Genomic DNA, 18,998 nt, shown 5'->3' on the forward strand with positions numbered 1-18,998 from the left:
ACATATGCGCCTGTAAAGTCAAGTGTGTGATACTGAGCACCCCAATTCTGCTTCACACGTAGCAGTTTATCTTATTTTATACTGGGCTCTCCAGGAAGATGTTATTTGGAAAACAGGGTTGTACTGCTTTTAAATTTGAAAATTGGCTCACAGTCCCACTTAAAGCCTTTAAATAGGCAATGATGAGGTTTGGAGGTCATTCAAAAAAGACTCAATTAACACAGGGATTAGAATTAGCAAACAAGAACATTAAAGTAGTTATTGTATCTGTATCAACTGCTCTCGCATGCGCGCGCACACACACACACACACACACACGAAAGGTTGAGTAGAGACATGGAAGACAGCACTGTTCAATAGAATTTCCTGTGATAATGAAAATATTCAACATCTACAATATATTGGATATTAGTCACTGGTGGCTGGTGAGCACTTGAAATGTACCTAGTGCAACTGAGGAACTGAATTTTTTATTTTTAATTTATTTAAATTTATTCACATTTAGCTAGCAGCTGAGGGGTTCCCAGGTGGCTCAGTGGTAAAGAATTCACATGCCAGTGCAGGAGATTTGGGTTCAATCCCTGGGCAGGGAAGATCCCCTGGAGGAGGGCATGGCAATACACTTCAGTATTCTTGCCTGGGGAATCCCATGGATGGAGGAGCGTGGCGGGCTACAGTCCACAGGATCGCAACAGAGTTGGACACGACTTAGTGACTAAAGAACAACAAGCGAGCAGTTACCATATTAAACCTACTGAACAACCAGCGAGCAGTTACTCACAACTTTAGAATGTTCAGGAAAAAACATCAACACAGTGAGGCTCTCAGTGGAGTAATGGTTCCTTTTTCTCTCACATCAGGAGAGAAAAAGGAACCATTATTCAAGATTTAATCATCCTATCAAAACTAAGCCTGAATAACTGAAAGTAAATGTAACCTTTTTGGCTACACTGTGTGGCTTGTGGGATCTTAGTACTAAGTGTGGAGTCCTAAGCACTGAACCGCCAGGGAATTCCCAACCTCACTGACTCTACTTCCTTATCTACCAATCATTCAATCAATTCTTTTTATTAAATAATTCTATATGTATGCTTACTACTGCTATATTACAGTTATTGTTGCTATTGTTGCTGTTTCTCTTCCTCCACTCCTTCTTCTTTGGCATAAAAGACATCATGTTGCAGAAATATGAGAAGATATGGTATATATTGTTTTAATCATTCTACAGTTGTCAATATACTCCGCATTAGTACTTCACAGAGCATTGAGTACAAGTCTCCGCATAGCAGGCATGCAAAAAAAATTATTTTGACAATAAAAATCTGAGAAAGATTTGTTTAATAAGTAACTCTAGTTTCAATTTTTAATTAGGCAAAAATACTGAAGGAAGAAAATGAAAAGTAGAGGGACATGCTTCACTGAGGACAAAAGAAAAGGGAGGGGGAGAAAAAAGAAATGTCTTCTTAATATGAAGAGACAGTTCAGGTACAAAGAAGACATATTTTCTGTGTATCTGATGCTAAACATTACAAGGCAGCAGAATTCTTATTATGGGAGATAATTTTTCAACATTTCAGCCACAAACCCTCTGGAATGGTTACATTAACTAGTAGTAAAGGAAATAGCAGTATTGTGATGGAAAAACCAACAAATACTTATTGAGGTTGGGAACGTATATATACTTCATGTAAAATTTAAATATGCCTAGAAAATATGGCAACCCACTCCAGCGTTCTTGCCTGGAGAATCCCAAGGATGAGGGAGCCTGGTGGGCTGCCGTCTATGGGGTTGCACATAGTTGGACACGACTGAAGTGACTTAGCAGCAGCAGTAGAAGAAAATATAAAGAAGGTATTTCTAAAGTTGAGATAGAAATGAATATACAACAAAATTCACAGATCTTTAAATGTTCAGTTTGATGATTCTGGGGGAAATATTTTAAGGAAAAAATTTTCCGTGGTCATTATTTTGCAAATTTATAAATTTCTACCTACAAGACCAAGAAAAACTGTCTATACAAAAATGACTGCTACTAATACAACCATTTCTCAAATGCTGCACCTCAAAAATACCATCTAAAGTTTTTAGCTCCAATTTTAGTTTAAAGCAAGGGAGGGAAATAGTTGATATTCACCTGGCCCTCTGCTAAGTATGTCCATAAGTATGTTTTGGGATATCTTGCTATTCAGAGAAGAAAAGAGAATGAAACAGTAATTTATCAGCTTCTGAGGGCTGTCAGAATAAAAAACATCTGGTACCTCTCATTAATATGTATGTAAACAGGTACCTTCAATTTTGACTTCAGCTTTTCTGTAGGACTCTGAATAAAAGAAAACCATTATTTTATCAAAAGTCAATGCAAAAAATGGACAAAAGTAACAAAATGGCAAGGGTACTGGGAAGAAATCAAGGCTATCTAAGAATAAACTAGGTCATTTGGGCTGGCTTTGGTTGCCAAGCAACTGGGATTTCTCACCGTTTCCCTTTAGAATAATCCAGTCTTTAAGAGTTTTATTAACTTGTTTGTTTCTTCTTCAAGACTTAAACATAATTAGGAATCACGCTAATGACAAAACTGCATGACTTATACAAAAGAGAACTGAAAATTCTACTGAGAGATAGGAAATAAAATATAACTTCCTCCTCAAAAGGATTAGTTAGCGATATAGATATGTTAACTATCTCCATATTAATCTATAAAATCAACCCAATTCAACTGTGTTTTGGGGGTGTTAGGAGTTATCAAAATAATTCTAATATATCCTGAGAAATAAACAAAACCTATTATCCATTTAATTTCTCAACAGAGAGGGGAAAGAATTGAGCTTTGCCCTACAGTAGGTTAAGCCACAGGGACACTGAAACAGGAACGGAACAGAACGGAATCCAAAAGGCAATCCAGATTAGACACAGACTGCATACCACGTGAGCAGCACACACGTGAGGGCAGATGGAGGTCACGCAAGCAAAATGTGCAGTCATGTCTAACAAGTATATTTATGCATGTTCTAAGTAGGCAAAGCCTGTGTACAGAAAGAAAAGTAGAACATGACAAAGGACAAGTTTTACATGAGTGGATAATACATGGGCTACTCAACCACAACAAAAGAGAAACTGGTCAGTGGAGTAAGTGAAAGACCCTAGCCTCCCTCTCCACCCACAAAACAGTCTTAACAAAGATTTAAACACTAAAATAAAGACAACCAAAACATTAACGTATAAGAAAATATAGGTAGAAAAAACTTTTTAATCTTGCTATACTGGGTTTTTATGAGTATGGTACCCATGTCAGAGATCACAACACAACTTAAGAGACTTGACTCTTACATAAAAATAATTTAAAAACTGAATTAGCAAACAAAATCCAGAGACGGAAAACAGAATGGCAGCTGCCAGTGGGGGTAGGGGGAAATGAGGAGTCAGTATTTAATGGGTACAGAGTTTCAGTCTGGGAAGAGGAAAAAGTCCTGGAGATGGATGGTGGTGCTAGGTTGGGCAATGTGAGTGTATTTAATGCCACTGAAGTGTTATTCACTAGCTTAGTAATTTCTGACTCTTTGCAACCCCACAGACTGTAGCCCACCAAGCTCCTCTCTCCATGGAATTCTCCTGGTAAGATTACTGGAGTGGGTAGCCATTTGCTTCTCCAGAGTATCTTCCCGACCCGAGAGTGAATTAAGTCCCCTTCATTTCAGGCAAATTCTTTACTGTCTGAGCCACCAGGGAATGCCACTGAATCATACACTTAAAAATGATTAAAATGGTAAATCTCATATACGTATTTTATCACAAATGAAAAAATGGGGAGGAAAACTGCATTAACAGAAATCACTGTAAATACGTCACAAGTTATTACATAAAAGTAAGTAAAATAATAAGATATAATTTGTTAACTATCATATTAACAAAAATGGACAGGAAAATCGCTTGCTCATATATTATCAGTGGCACCCTGAATCAGCAAATAATCTTTACAGAAAGCAATACTGCAATGTATATCAAAACATAAAACATACATAGGCTAAGTACCAGCAATTCTGTTGCCAGAAACAAAAACTATAAGATAATGCCGCAACTGTGCCAAGATATATAAGAATGCTACTATAGTACTATTTGTAAAAGCATAACATTGCAAACAATCTCAATGTCTATTAACAAGAAACTAGATAAATTATGGCTGTCCTTTTGAAGCAAGTATTATGCAATCATTTAAAAATGATGACGTAATAAAAAGTAAAATAAAAAGTATGAAGTAATTGTGTATTTCTTCTCATGAAACATCACTGACCTACTGTAGAGAAAAAATAATAGCTCTTAAAACATTAGGAGTCCACTGGTGTAAAATTACATACATAGACAAAACCTGAATAGAGAAGGGTACACAGTAAAATGTTTGCAAAATGTTAATCAGTTATACCTAGGTAGCTGGATTGTCTTTTGTTTTTTATTTTTCTGGATTGTCTGAATGTTTTACCATAAGCATGTATCCTACTTACAAGGCAATGTTTTACTTTAAAAATTTTATATATTTAAAAATATCTAACATTTCATTTACTCAAGTTTAGATAATTTATTGTATGTCATTAATATGTCTTAGAATAAGTTAAGGATTGGATGCAGGAAATGTCATTGTTTTTAAAAATGTGGAAAACTATAATTTAAATTCAGCAGCTTGTATTATAATGACTTTCAACACAGAAACAAAGAGCTGAAGGAGTTCTTTTGCCTAGGGTGAGACTATCAGGGCCAAACAATGCTCTCAGCATAATATAAAACCTATTTTTTTAAATGTACTTGCTAAAAAAAAAATAAATAAAATAAAATGTACTTGCTTCATGGATAAATTTTTCCTACCCTTAAATTACTTCAAATTACTATTTTAACTACTTAAAAAATCAACCTGGAAAGACAAAAAAGTTTCAGTATGGTAAGAAATGTTCATATTCTATATTCCACATTTATCTTGGAGAGTTAAAATCATATAATGAACATATTTATATAAATTCTTATTATAACAATAGGATCACCACTCAACTTCTCAATGCCTTTGTTACATATTCTATAAAAAGAAAGGATTGACTTCCATAGTTCCTTTAGATCTGAAATTTTAAGAGACATTAACAATGTACTTTTTCCCCGCTTATGGAAACAGTTTCAAGGGAAAACTGATTGCCTGCCATTTCTAAGGCCATATCCTCAAACACAGTTTCAAATGGCAGTGCTTTCTTATTGGAGTCTTTGGATAAGAATTTATATATACAATCTTTATCAATAGAGCATCTCATGATGAAGAAAAACACATGATTTTTTTTCCACTTAAAAATAGAAACTTAGTTATTATATCATGTATTCTTAAAACTATTTTTATAAATGACATTAATACTTACAGCTTGATTAGGCAGATTGTCAGTCTTAAGTTCTCTGTGATTGGAATACTGAATAAAAACAGGCTGGCTTCGAAGGTGAGGAGTAACAGGAGTGTAATAATTCACCATAGTAACAGCAGCTTCCTCAGAAGCCATTTCTAAGAAAGCCTGCAATAAACACAAGAAAGTAAAGTGAAAGCTCCTGTTTTTGAAAGGCAGCTAAGAACTATTTTGTCATTCTAGCTGATCTAAAACTGATGCATTCTTAACAGAAGTCATATTACCCTCAAGGGGATGAAAAGACTTTCGTTTCAAACTCTATCACTGATAGTTACTGAAAACATATTTGACAAAAGTTGGGTTCAATAAAGGATTTGGGATTGGGAAATTGACAGTTGATTAAATGACTCTGTGTGGTTTTTGGTCTTCTTACTTCTGTTTCTTCTAAAATTTAGAAACAACTAAAAAAGCAAAAATAAGTATGTGCATCACTACTATAAATAGATGCGTTCAGTTTCTTCCTAAAAATTTCTCCAATGATCTGTTCTCCTTTGCCTTTTTATGAATGTAATTAGAACATTCATGTGCCAAGGCTCAATTGTACAAATTAGGGAAATGGGAGAACATCCTACATTAAGTCAATATTGATTTGATTTGGGTCATTCAAGTGACCTTTTTTGGCTATTGGTAATCACTGTACTGATATTAGCTACTTGAAAACTAAAAAGAACTGAGATGGAAGAAGCTCCTTAGTATTCATGTCTTATTCTGTTTATGGCTTCTCCTCACTGTCATGATTCCCATTAACTTATGTGACAGGAATCGGATACTTACAGATCTTTAAGGTGGCAGATTTTATCACCCTGTCTCAATGGTTAAGAAGATAAAACATATACTAACAGTTCTGAGCCCTGACTACCTCTAAGAACACTTCCAATTTAAAGTACAGGAAGAACTCATGATCCAAATCACTATCTTCGAGGAATAAAACAGATTTTAAGTCATTTACAGTATTTAAAAGGTACAAATGTCTGTGATACACTTTAAAGCTGCTATCCAATTGTATAAGTAATACAGTTTTTCTAATATTTCTAAGAGAAGTAGATAAAAATGATCAAGGTAACAAAAATAGCTATGGCAGTATTTCTTAACTATCTGGTTTTTTAAAGTCATCTTTTCAACAAAGAATTTGTAAACTGTATTCTAATAATATTCACCATATGGGGAGAGTCTCTTCCTGCAAACTCCCTACTAAATGTTGAGACTCCTGCAACGTCACACAAAGGAAAGGCTGAACAATGTCTTTGGATATTGTGATTCTAGTCAGGAAATCATTCCTATATGTATATACAACCTAAAAATTCATATGTAAAAATAAAATTTTCCACATGGAGTCCAGTAAAAGAATTATTTATGTTTTCCCAAAGTATCCAGCCAAGGATCAACCTCCATAATGTAGGATGAAGAGAAAATAAAAAATCACTACCCACAGAAAGGCTGGTGAAAATAACCCTTACTCTATCCTCAACACTCCCAAGAACCATGGAATGATTATGCCGACAAGTACTACTATAGTGACTCACATCAGAATCTCTTGCTGAAGTAAATTACTAACAAGGTATTTTCTGAACAGGATTTAGGATCAAAAGACAAGCAATTAACAGCAATCAGCACTACAGAAAAATATAAACCTAGAACCAATAGCAGAAACAAAGGAAACTGTGACACTGCCTGCTGCCTCTCAGTTATTTGACATAAGATATAGGATATACTACATGAAACATAATAAGTATGTAACACGTGCCTGTTAGACATCAGACAGCCATTAGACGTGGTTGTGTTGGCTCTTTTCAAACTCTGCGAACCATACTAGTCTCAATAGTGGCATCTGTAAAGAAAATTAAGATCCAAGTGCCTACACTACCTCTAAAAGATGTAAGAAAAATGTATAAACACAAGGACTGAATACTAAGACATACTATTTAACTTCTCCAGTTCTTAACAACCTCAACTACCTTAAACAAGGCTGTTAATTTAAATAAATAGTTTACTAAAGATAGGGGTCTGAATCAGACATCATTATCCAATCTTGGATGGTAAACAATCTGATCTCTTCTGATAATCACAGGATATTTTCATAAACCATTTTGTAATTAAGAATGTAAAATATGTTTGGTCAAGATAATAAATAAGAGAGAATCCTGTTTCCTATATAATATTTTTATTTATTGCTTCCTGTCATTAAAAAGTTCTATTTTTAAAAGCTATGTAAATAGAATAAAATTTAGAAAAAAAGTTCAAGAAAATAAAAAGCTTTCATTTTTTAAATTTTGGCGGCACTTTGCAGGATCTTAGTTCCCCCAGCAGGGATTGAGCCTGCACGCTTGGCAGTGAAAGCACAGAGTCCTAACCACTGGACTACCAGGGCATTCCCTTAAAAACAAAGTGTTTTGTTTTTTTTTTTTCTCACTAACACCCAGAAATAATAATTGTGGGTCAATCTTTAAAACTTACATACCTGGCTTTTTCCTTTCAACATCAAAAGATTAGTTACTTTGCCAAACGGTAGACCTAATGATATGACCTCTGCTTCGGTGACATCACTTGGAATTTTGCGAAGATGGAGAACACGGGAAGGCGAACAGAGAGGTCTATCTCCTTTAAATTTCTTGTTGTCATTCCCATTAGCTAAAAAATACAAGATTTGTTTTTTAATTACTGAAACTAATTTGGGTTGACATACTACATTAACCATATCATCACATTTGATCTTCCAAGCGTTTCAGGTTTTGAAATTCAGGAACTACGGGGCTGATGGGAGAAGAGTAGAAGACAGTTGAAAACAAAACCATCCACTTTTCAATGAGTGGGTTTTTTAAAATTTTTCACTGCAGGTGTATTTTTTTTAAAACTGAACTTGGATTTTTAACTTCAAGCAAAAGTGCTGGATATGAATTACATATGTTGAGGTACCAAAAACCTCTAAATGGGAAACTATTTGTTATGAATAGAAAACAATACTTATATTATCTTCAATGTATCTTAAAAGATGCTTTTCTAGTTTGTCCTGTTACTAATTAAACAGAATAAAAATTTTTAGGATAGATGGTAATAAAAATTTCATGTTTATCACACCCTACAAGGATTTAAATTTGAGATGCACATTTATGAAAGTAAGTTTATTTCTCAGGCATTATACAATTTTTGCCAATTCACTTTTTAAAGTACTTTCAGAAGCTAAACTGTGATTTCCTTAGGATAATCCTATTCTTTATGATATAATAGGCAGCTCTTAACGTAAGTATCATTACCTTTTGGAAATGCAAATTTTAAGCCCTATTTCAGACCTACTGAATCAGAAACATCCCAGCAACCTGTGTTTTTACAAGCTCTCTAGACGATTCTGAAGCAACCTAAAGTATGAGAACCACTGTTGTAATCCAGTATGCCAGTTTATAGCCAAATTTTATTTAAAGCTTATGTTTTAACACTGACAGTAACTAGAATTGACAAGCCTGTAACAAGTAGTCAAATTTATGTACATAAGACTCAGGAAGGTTTTTTTCTTCCCCAGAAATAGCACCACGTAAGACTAAATGCAAATTATCTAAAAGCCAAAGTTTCATTATAGTGTTGTTTTTTTAATACTGGCTCAAGGAAATGGCAACCCACTCCAGTATTCTTGCCTGGAAAATCCCACGGAAGTCGGAAGCAACTTAGCAGCAGCAGCAGCAGCAGAGGTTAAAGCATCTGCCTGCAATGTGGGAGACCTGGGTTCGATCCCTGGGTCGGGAAGATCCCCTGGAGCAATGCATGGCAACCCACTCCAGTATTCTTGCCTGGAGAATCCCATGGACAGAGGAGCCTGGTGGGCTACAGTCCACGGGGTCGCAAAGGGTCGGACATGACTGAGCGACCTCACTTCACCATACTTAGCACTATTAGAAGAAAAATATAATCTTTCCAAACACCTGAGATTACCATTTTTCTAAATACTAGAAAAATTTCTAAAACACTAAAAAAACAGTCATATGTCTGTGACCCTAAATAAACAAATTTCATGAGGACCACATAAAAGTCTTGGCAATATTTTGTACCCGTTCCTATGGCAGAGAACACCACTTGCTTACAGGTAAACAGGTTGACTTAATACCAAAACTAGCACTTGCTCCCAAATTCTCTATGTTCATGAATGCAGGCAACATCCTACCAATACTATCAATTCCAAGAGGTCCTTACAGGTCTGTGCCTGTATATAGCAAATGCCTAGGACAGTGTGTGGAAAATAATCAACAAATACTTATTGGAAATCATGTATTTAATTTCTGGGAGTCAAAAAGATTCCTTCTCCTTCCTCATGAATCATCATGAAACACTGATTTTTCCCTCCAAAATAACTGATTCCACTTTCATCTCGACTCTCAATGTCACCTCACCTATGATCCCTATGATCTACGATAACTTCTACTCTGCCTTCCTCTAGTCTCACTCCCTCCACTTCCACTAAGATCTAACATCTTATCATCCTAAATGTATATGTCATGTCATTATCCTGTTCTAAAAACCCTGACAAGCTTCCAACTACTTAAAAAGATCCTTAATTTCTACTTTTCATGCTGTTTTCATTTACACTGCCTCACTGGAGTTGACATATAAAAATACATTAAATTACATCTTATTAACTTTAACAGATGGAAGAGATTAAGAGATTTAACAGATCAGAGATTAAATAATTTTTGTACACAGCTAGGAAGTGAAAAGAGCATGATTCAAACTTAAGTTTAAAGGTAACTTTTTAATCACAAAAATCTCAAAGTGTGTTACCATCCCTAGAAAAAAAACTAAGCAACTTGATGATGACAATAAATTTTCAGAATATATGCAGATTTATGAGGATTATACTGTCAGTATACAGTATTATAGTGATAATACTGTCACTAAATTAAATGCTAAACTATCACCTCCTGGAAAAGTATAAAGTGCCTTTTTGCACTTCCCCTCTCTGTAAGCCTAGATGGCTAGACAAAAATATCACAACCTTGTACATTCTTAACCAGCATAAGGTGTTAAAAGACTAGAAAACCATCCTAAGGAGCAAAGGCTTTTAGAAGTTTATCCAGAATAATCCAAAATAAATGAATGAACATTAAGAAGGTTATTTCTTTAACTGAGGTGTTCATAATCTCTGCAAAACCACGTGTGAAATAAAATGAATACCTACACAAGCTACTTGAACCTGAACTGCACTATCAAATAAAAACCAATCGTGACAAACTTTTTATCAAGAAGTATATACATAACCAATTCAAGTTTTTAGTTCTTCTGTGTTATAAAAGTCTCTGCTATGTTAAAAGCATGGCCTACAAAATCAGACATCTTGTTCTGATATAACTGAGCCTTATATTCATTTCCTATAAAATGAGTATAACAACAGTACTTGGAAATTGTAGTATGAGTATTTGGAAAATTAAATTATATCACAGCAAGATATACAGTTTATAATCCAGCCTATGTCTAGAGATGTCAAAAAGATCTCACAATATCTAACCCCAAATTAAGCAACCTTCTCATTTAAGCCACTCATCCTCATATATAACCTAAATGCAGGATTCTTTGCAATGTTAGCATATTTTCTCTGCCTTTGGTTCTCTTGTTAGAGAATCATTCTAATGAGGTAACTAGTTTTTGTTTGGTAACATATTAGCAACCAGTTCCAGATCATTTGTTTTCATCTAAATGTGAGGTCTTTCTTTTATTCCTCCAATATTCAGGACACTGGTATGAAACACATTTGGGAACTTGATTTGTATAAGAATACCATCTTTAATAAGATACTGCTCATCCTTTTCTTTTGGAGAAGGAAATGGCAACCCACTCCAGTATTCTTGCTTAGAGAATCCTATGGACAGAGAAGCCTGGGGGCTGCTGTCCATAGGGTCGCACAGAGTCGGACACGACTGAAGCGACTTAGCATGCATGGATGCATTGGAGAAGGAAATGGCAACCCACTCCAGTATTCTTGCCTGGAGAATCCCAGGGACAGAGGAGCCTGATGGGCTGCCGTCTATGGGGTCCCAGAGAGTTGGACACGACTGAAGCGATTTAGCAGCAGCAGCAACATTAATATTTAAATGCTAGATGTAATGTCCACTACAAAGAGATCAACAACATATGTCTTGATTTTCTTAAGAGAGCTTATTTTACCTGGAAAGTATTTTCTTTCTACTTTTTTTGGTGCTAAAATGAAAACTGTAGACAACAGTGGCTTTTTTCCTCTTGATGTCCTAACTTTGCAAAATTAACACATTGCTCAAAATTAATTCAAAATTTTATTAGACTGTGAAATCTAAAAACCTAAAGAACTACTCATCTAGATGACCCAAAAAAGGTTATAAAGACTTGATAAATATAACAATTTAAAAATGGAAAGGCATATATAAGCATATAGGGAATCATAATTTAATTAAGGAGGAAACAAGGAAATTCTACTGTATTGAATATGCAACTTTGACAAATTATTCTCTATATGAAAGATTAAAGACTTTCTGAAAACTGTATTATGAAAATAAGCATTCAAAATACTTAACTTGAATAAATCTTGTACTTTTGGATAGAAACTTCGTGAATGGCTACCGAATGGCTTCCTGAAGACTACAGATTTCAAGAAAATTAGAGATACCAAGGGAACATTTCATGCAAAGATGGGCTCGATAAAGGACAGAAATGGTAGGGACCTAACAGAAGCAGAAGATATTAAGAAGAGGTGGCAAGAATACACAGAAGAACTGTACAAAAAAGATCGTCACAACCCAAATAATCACGATGGTGTGATCACTCACCTAGAGCCAGATATCCTGGAATGTGAAGTCAAGTGGGCCTTAGGAAGCATCACTACGAACAAAACTAGTGGAGGTGATGGAATTCCAGTTGGAGCTATTGCAAATCCTGAAAGACAATGCTGTGAAAGTGCAGCACTCAATATGCCAGCAAATTTGGAAAACTCAGCAGTGGCCACAGGACTGGAAAAGTTCGGTTTTCATTCCAATCCCTAAGAGAGGCAATGCCAAAGAATGCTCAAACTACTGCACAATTGTACTCATCTCACACGCTAGTAAAGTAATGCTCAAAATTCTCCAAGCCAGGCTTCAGCAATATGTGAACCGTGAACTTCCAGATGTTCAAGCTGAAAAGGCAGAGGAACCAGAGTTCAAATTGCCAACATCCACTGGATCATCGAAAAAGCAAGAGAGTTCCAGAAAAACATCTATTTCTGCTTTATTGACTACGCCAAAGCCTTTGACTGTGTGGATCACAATAAACTGTGGACAATTCTGAAAGAGATGCGCATACCAGACCACCTGACCTGCCTCTTGAGAAACCTGTATGAAGGTCAGGAAGCAAAAGTTAGAACTGGACAGGGAACAACAGACTGGTTCCAAACAGGAAAAGGAGTACAGCAAGGCTGTATATTGTCACCCTGCTTATTTAACTTACATCATGAGAAATGCTGGGCTGGAGGAAGCACAAGCTGGAATCAAGATTGCCGGGAGAAATATCAACAACCTCAGATATGCAGATGACACCACCCTTATGGCAGAAAGTGAAGAAGAACTAAACTAAGAGGCTAAAGGCTAAAGAGCCTCTTGATGAAAGTGAAAGGAGAGAGTGAAAAAGTTGGCTTAAAGCTCAACATTCAGAAAATGAAGATCATGGCATCCGGTCCCATCACTTCATGGCAAATAGATGGGGAAACAGTGGCTGACTTTATTTTTTGGGGCTCCAAAATCACTGCAGATGGTGACTGCAGCCATGAAATTAAAAGACGCTTACTCTTTGGAAGGAAAGTTATGACCAACCTAGACAGCATATTAAAAAGCAGAGACATTACTTTGCCAACAAAGGTTCGTCTAGTCAAGGCTATGGTTTTTCCAGTGGTCATGTATGGATGTGAGAGTTGGACTATAAAGAAAGCTGAGTGCCAAAGAATTGATGCTTCTGAACTGTGGTGTTGGAGAAGACTCTTGGAGAGTCCCTTGGACTGCAAGGAGATCCAACTAGTCCACCCTAAAGGAGATCAGTCCTGGGTCTTCATTGGAAGGACTGATGTTGAAGCCGAAACTCCAATACTTTGGCCACCTGATGTGAAGAGCTGACTCATTACAAAAGACCCTGATGCTGGCAAAGATTGAGGGCAGGGGGAGAAAGGGATGACAGAGGATGAGATGGTTGGATGGCATCACCAGCTCGATGGACATGGGTCTGGGTGGACTCCGGGAGTTGGTGATGGACAGGGAGGCCTGGCGTGCTGCAGTTCATGGGGTCGCAAAGAGTCGGACACGACTGAGCGACTGAACTGAACTGAACTGAATGGCTACTTATATTAATCATGTTCCAAAGATAAAAGTGGAAGAGGTTTTTAAAAAATTCATATATTCCCATCTCAAAAGTGAAGGGATCTACCAAAAAAACTATCCTAGAAATATGGATCTTTTTTAAAATTTAACTTTATTAGGGCAGATTTTAGATACGGTAAAACCCACCTACATTTTAAATGCAGTTTGACAACCTTTGACAAATGACTCATATGACCACAAAAAAGAAAACTTCACCTGAATTTTTAAATTACCAATTTGATTTTTAAAACAGGCATAGGGCTATTTGTGTTAGTCACTAAGTTGTGTTTGACTTTAGCAACATCACGGATGGAAGCTTGCCCATCCCTTGTCCATGGAATTCTCCAAGGCAAGAATACTGGAGTAGGTAGCCATTCCTTTCTCCAGGGGATCTTTCCAACTCAGGGATCAAACCCAGGTCTCCAACACTGCAGGCAGACTCTTTACTGTCTGAGCCACTAGGGAAGCCAGTTTTCTATTTCTTTTGTACTTATGTTTTTCAAGCAATTTGTCCACTTCATCTAAATTTCCTGGCTTAAAACTGTTCATAGTATTCATCTGAGATCCATCTTAACCTGGTCAGGATACCATGACAAAATACGACAGGGTGATTTAAATAATAAAAATTTACTTTCTCACAGTTTTGGAGAATAGAAGTCCAAAATCAAGGGTCAGCATTGTCACTTTCTAGTGAGGACTCTTTTCCTGCCTTATAGACAGCCACCTTTTCACATGGTCCTCACATGGCAGGGTGGAAGGAAAAAGCAAGCTCTCTTCTTAAAAAGACACTAATCCCTTTGTGAACCCCATTCCAAAGGGCCCATCTCCAAAGACTCTGGGGATAAGAGCTTAAACATATGAATTTTAGGGGTATACAAACATTCATCCCATCAGTTCAGTTGCTCAATCATGTCTGACTCTTTTGTGACCTCATGGATTGCAGCACGCCAGGCTTCCCTGTCCATCACCAACTCCTGGAGTTCACTCAAACTCATGTCCATCGAGTCGGTGATGCCATCCAACCATCTCATCCACTGTCTTCCCCTTCTCCTCCTGCCTTCAATCTTTCCCAGCATCAGGTCTTTTCTAATGAGTCAGCTCTTCGCATCAGGTGGCCAAAGTACTGGAGCTTCAGCATCAGTCCTTCCAATGAATATTCAGGACTGATTTCCTTTAGGATGGGCTGGTTTGACCTCTTTGTAGTCCAAGGGACTCTCAAGAGTCTTCTCCAACACCACAGTTCAAAAGCATCAATTCTTTGGCGCTCAGCTTTCTTTACAATCCAACTCTCAAATCCATACATGACCATTGGAAAAACCATAGCTTTGACTAGATGGATTGTTGGCACAGCAATGTCTCTGTTTTTAATATGCTATCTAGGTTGGTCATAACTTTTCTTCCAAGGAGCGAGCGTCTTTTAATTTCATGGCTGCAGTCACCATCTGCAGTGATTTGGGAGCTCAAGTAAATAAAGTCTCTCACTGTTTCCACTGTCTCCCCATCTATCTGCCATGAAGTGATGGGACCAGATACCATGATCTTAGGTTTTTGAATGAGTTTTAGGTCAGATTTTTCACTCTCCTCTTTCACTTTCATCAAGAAGCTCTTTTGTTCCTCTCTGCTTTCTGCCATAAGGATGGCATCATCTATATATCTGAGGTTACTGATATTTCTCCTAGCAATCTTGATTCCAGCTTGTGCTTCATCCAGCCCTGCATTTCACATGATGTGCTCTGCATATAAGTTAAATAAGCAGGGTGACAATATACAGCCTTGATGTACTCCTTTCCCAGTTTGAAATCAGTCCATTGTTTCATGTCCAGTTGCAACTGTTGCTACTTGACCTGCATACAGATTTCTCAGAAGGCAGGTAAGGTGTTCTGGTATTCCCATCTTTTGAAGAATTTTCCACAGTTCGTTGTTATCCACACAGGTTTCCCTGGTGGCTCAGCTGGTAAAGAATCCACCCTCAATGTGGGAAACCTGGGTTCGATCCCTGGGTTGGGAAGATCCCCTGGAGAAGGGAAAGGCTACCCACTCCGGTGTTTTGGCCTGGAGAATTCCACGGACTGTATATAGTCCATGAGGTTGCAGAGAGTTGGACATGACTGAGCGACTTTCACTTTCACTTCACTTTCCCTTTCTGTTAGAACCATTTGGTGATGAGGTGGTTTCCTTGCCCTTCAAGAAACAGAGTGGGCCCTAACTTAGTCTCTTCCTATTAATGGTGAAACAGGAGGGAGGGGAGCAAGGCACAACTTTGGGTGCTTTCCTGGTGGCTCAGACGTTAGAGTCTGCCTGCAGTGTGGGAGACTCGGGTTTGATTCCTGGGTTGGGAAGATCCCCTGGAGAAGGAAATGGCAACCCACTCCAGTTCTCTTGCCTGGAAAATTCCATGGATGGAGGAGCCTGGTAGGCCACATTCCATAGTATTGCAAAGATCAGACACGATTGGGCAACTTCATTCTTGCTTTTTTGATGATCCAGCAAATGTCAGCAATTTGATCTCTGGTTCCTCTGCCTTTCCTAAATCCACCTTGAACATCTGGAAGTTCACAGTTCATGTACTGTTGAAGCCTGGCTTGGAGAATTTTGAGCATTACTTTGCTAATGGGTGAGATGAGTGCAATTGTGCAGTAGTCTGAAAATTTTTTGGCATTGCCTTTCTCTGGGATTGAAATGAAAACAGCTTTTCCAGTCCTGTGGCCACTGCTGAGTTTTCCAAATTTGCTGGCATATTCAATGCAGCACTTTAAAAGCATTATCTTTTAGGATTTCAAATAACTTCTCCAGGTCTTCCCAGGTGGCATCAGTGGTAAAGAACCCACCTGCCAATGCAGGAGACCAAAGAGACACAGGTTCAATCCCTGGGTCGGGAAGATCCCCTGCAGGAGGACATGGCAATCCACTCCAGTATTCAGTCCATAAAAGTACCTCTTTAATGTCTACAGGATCCTTCTTGATACTGGTAACTTACCTTCTTTTTCTGTCTACTTAGAAGTTTATTAATTTTACTGATCTATTAAAAAGCAGCTACTGCTTTCATTATCCTCATTTTCTTCATTCCTCTATTTACTTGGGGTTTAATTTGTCCTTCTTATGCTACACTTAGAAGCTTATTCATTTTACACATTTTCTCCTTTTCTAATAAAACATTTAAAGATGTAAATTTTCTCCTAAGAACAGCTCTAGCTGAATCCTATAAACTTTAGTAAGCCATGTTTTCCTTTTAATTCACTTCAAAATATCTTCTAATTTCCGTGGTGTTTTCTTATTTGATCTATGGATTATATGTTACTTTTTTTTTTAATTGTTTTATTTATTTTCTGCACAGGCACATGTGATAGAAGGGACCTTTTTTTTTTTTTTAAAGATAATTCATACAACCACTGATTGATTATACAGAGCCATTTCTCAGTCCTCTTTTCTTTCCACTTAAGAAAATTAAAATGTATCATGATGAGAATGATTAATGCCAAAACAAGATTTCTGGCTTATCATTTAGGGTACAAATACACACTTCATTGCTTGACATTTTATTGAATGCTAAGCAAGACTAAGCATCTCTGCCTTCGTTGTACAGAGCTGAAGCAGAAAGGCAGGGAGGGGGAGACAGCACTATTGTCCTTGGCGGGGAAGACGTAAGCCCCTGTTGTCCTGTCTCGTTGTGGGGAGGCTAACCCATGTTCTGCCGGTTGCCATAGCCTCTAGGATGGGTGTCCTTCCAGTCATCCCACTCGCGAGCTCTGCACACTGCCTGCTCATCATCCTCTTCCTCCTCATGCTCCTGATCTTCTTGTTGCTGAGCTGCCCTTTTGAACTCTGACATTGTCGTGGCTATTCCCTGATCTGGTAACGCTCCAAATTTCCGATGCTGTTCATACCAGTCATTCACTGTCATAGATGCCAGACTTGGATAACCAGCTCCAAATACTTTGGCTTGGGCCATGTTCTGAGTGAGAACAAACGGTTTCATTGGAGGCCTGTCCTGATGAGATGACTGAGAAGTTGATGCCTCATGTGTGGAGTCTTTTTCTCTCAAGATCTTTATCTCCTGGTCAATGCTCTCAATCTCTTCTAAGCTGATACCAATCCACCTTCGAAGGTGAAGGAGGTAATATTCACGAACATGCTCGTCATCTGCTTGACCACTTTCCACAGCAGATTTCAGTGCAGACAACCTATGCTCCACCTCCTTCTTCTGCTTGTATCTCTCTTTTTTAGCCTGTCTCTGAGATGCCATAGCAATGATGCTAGGATAGGCCATGGAGGAATTAGCAGTGTTATTTCCAGCTAAGTTGGTCTTGGTTTTGGGCAGCTCAAACTTTGCCACGTGATAGTACTGGCACTGAGTTAAGAAGTTTAAGAAGTGTTCTCGAGCCCACTGCAAATGATCTAGACGCTTGCTGGGACTGACTTGTTTCATGGTGAACGCTCCTTGAAATGCTGGCACCATCAGGTATTTCAGGTCAGTGGACGCGATCTCCTCCAAATCTTCATTTTGGCTGAACAAGTCAAGCTGTGACAACATTTCAGCAGCCTTCTTCAGGAGATCCAGTCCCTTGAACACCTTATCTTGGATTATTTGGGAGCTGGTGGGTTCAGCTGCGATTTCCACTTCATCCAAAAGCTGCTTGCTGGTTTCGAACAGCTCGGGGAGCCGCGGGAGCAGTAACTCGTCTTCAGCTGCTGCCATCTTAGGGAAGGAGGAACCCCAAATTTATTTTTTAATTGAAGGATAATTGCTTTACAGAATTTTGTTGTTTTCTGTCAAACCTCAACATGAATCAGCCATAGATAGACATATATATGTATGTATACATATATACATAGGGGAGGAGAGGGTTAGATGTATGGAGAGAGTAACATGGAAACTTATATTACCATATGTAAAATAGATAGCCAATGGGAATTTGCTGTATTTCTCAGGAAACTCAAACAGGGGCTTTGTGTCAACATGGAGGGGTGGGATGTGGAGGGAGATGGGAGACAGGTTCAAGAAGGAGGGGATATATGTATATGTATACCTGTATATGTATAGTTTCTTTTCCTAAGCAATTGGAGATTTCTTCTCAAATATTTGAGTATTATTTTTTAAAATTTCTAGTTCTAATATAACTCTAATACCTAATTTTAATGCACTCATATTTAACTGAGACCTATTTAAGAACCCAGCATATAGTCTACCTCGCAGACCACTTCATGTGAACCTGAGCATGTATCCTGATAGTGCTGGGGA

General features: G+C 37.6%; 1 protein-coding gene and 1 pseudogene across 12 annotated transcripts in view; both read right to left on the minus strand.

The window, feature by feature from the left end:
* Positions 1-18,998, minus strand: part of PTBP3 (polypyrimidine tract binding protein 3) — a 90,555-nt gene that overhangs the window by 39,490 nt on the left and 32,067 nt on the right. For 5 of the 9 annotated variants that reach the window (XM_086315976.1, XM_086315975.1, XM_086315974.1 and 2 more), the window contains 2 exons: positions 7,885-8,054; positions 5,388-5,534 (listed from right to left, as the gene is read on the minus strand). In XM_086315976.1, the coding sequence (XP_086172102.1) occupies positions 5,388-5,534; positions 7,885-8,054 (317 nt within the window). Of the gene's footprint in view, positions 1-5,387; positions 5,535-7,170; positions 7,251-7,884; positions 8,055-18,998 lie in introns of those variants that run through there. The other 4 variants (XM_086315980.1, XM_086315977.1, XM_086315978.1 and 1 more) reach the window with 2 other exon arrangements.
* LOC147367812 (immunoglobulin-binding protein 1 pseudogene) overlaps positions 17,280-18,998 on the minus strand; it is a 33,786-nt pseudogene continuing 32,067 nt past the window's right edge. For all 3 annotated transcript variants that reach the window (XR_015132138.1, XR_015132140.1, XR_015132139.1), the window contains one exon: positions 17,280-18,455. The product of XR_015132138.1 is annotated as an immunoglobulin-binding protein 1 pseudogene, transcript variant X1 (transcript). The remainder of the gene's footprint in view (positions 18,456-18,998) is intronic.

This window comes from Bos grunniens, chromosome 8 (genome assembly GCF_055505025.1).
Source record: "Bos grunniens cultivar Pamir isolate PY7600 chromosome 8, Bosgru_T2T1.0, whole genome shotgun sequence".
Lineage (NCBI taxonomy): Eukaryota > Metazoa > Chordata > Mammalia > Artiodactyla > Bovidae > Bos > Bos grunniens.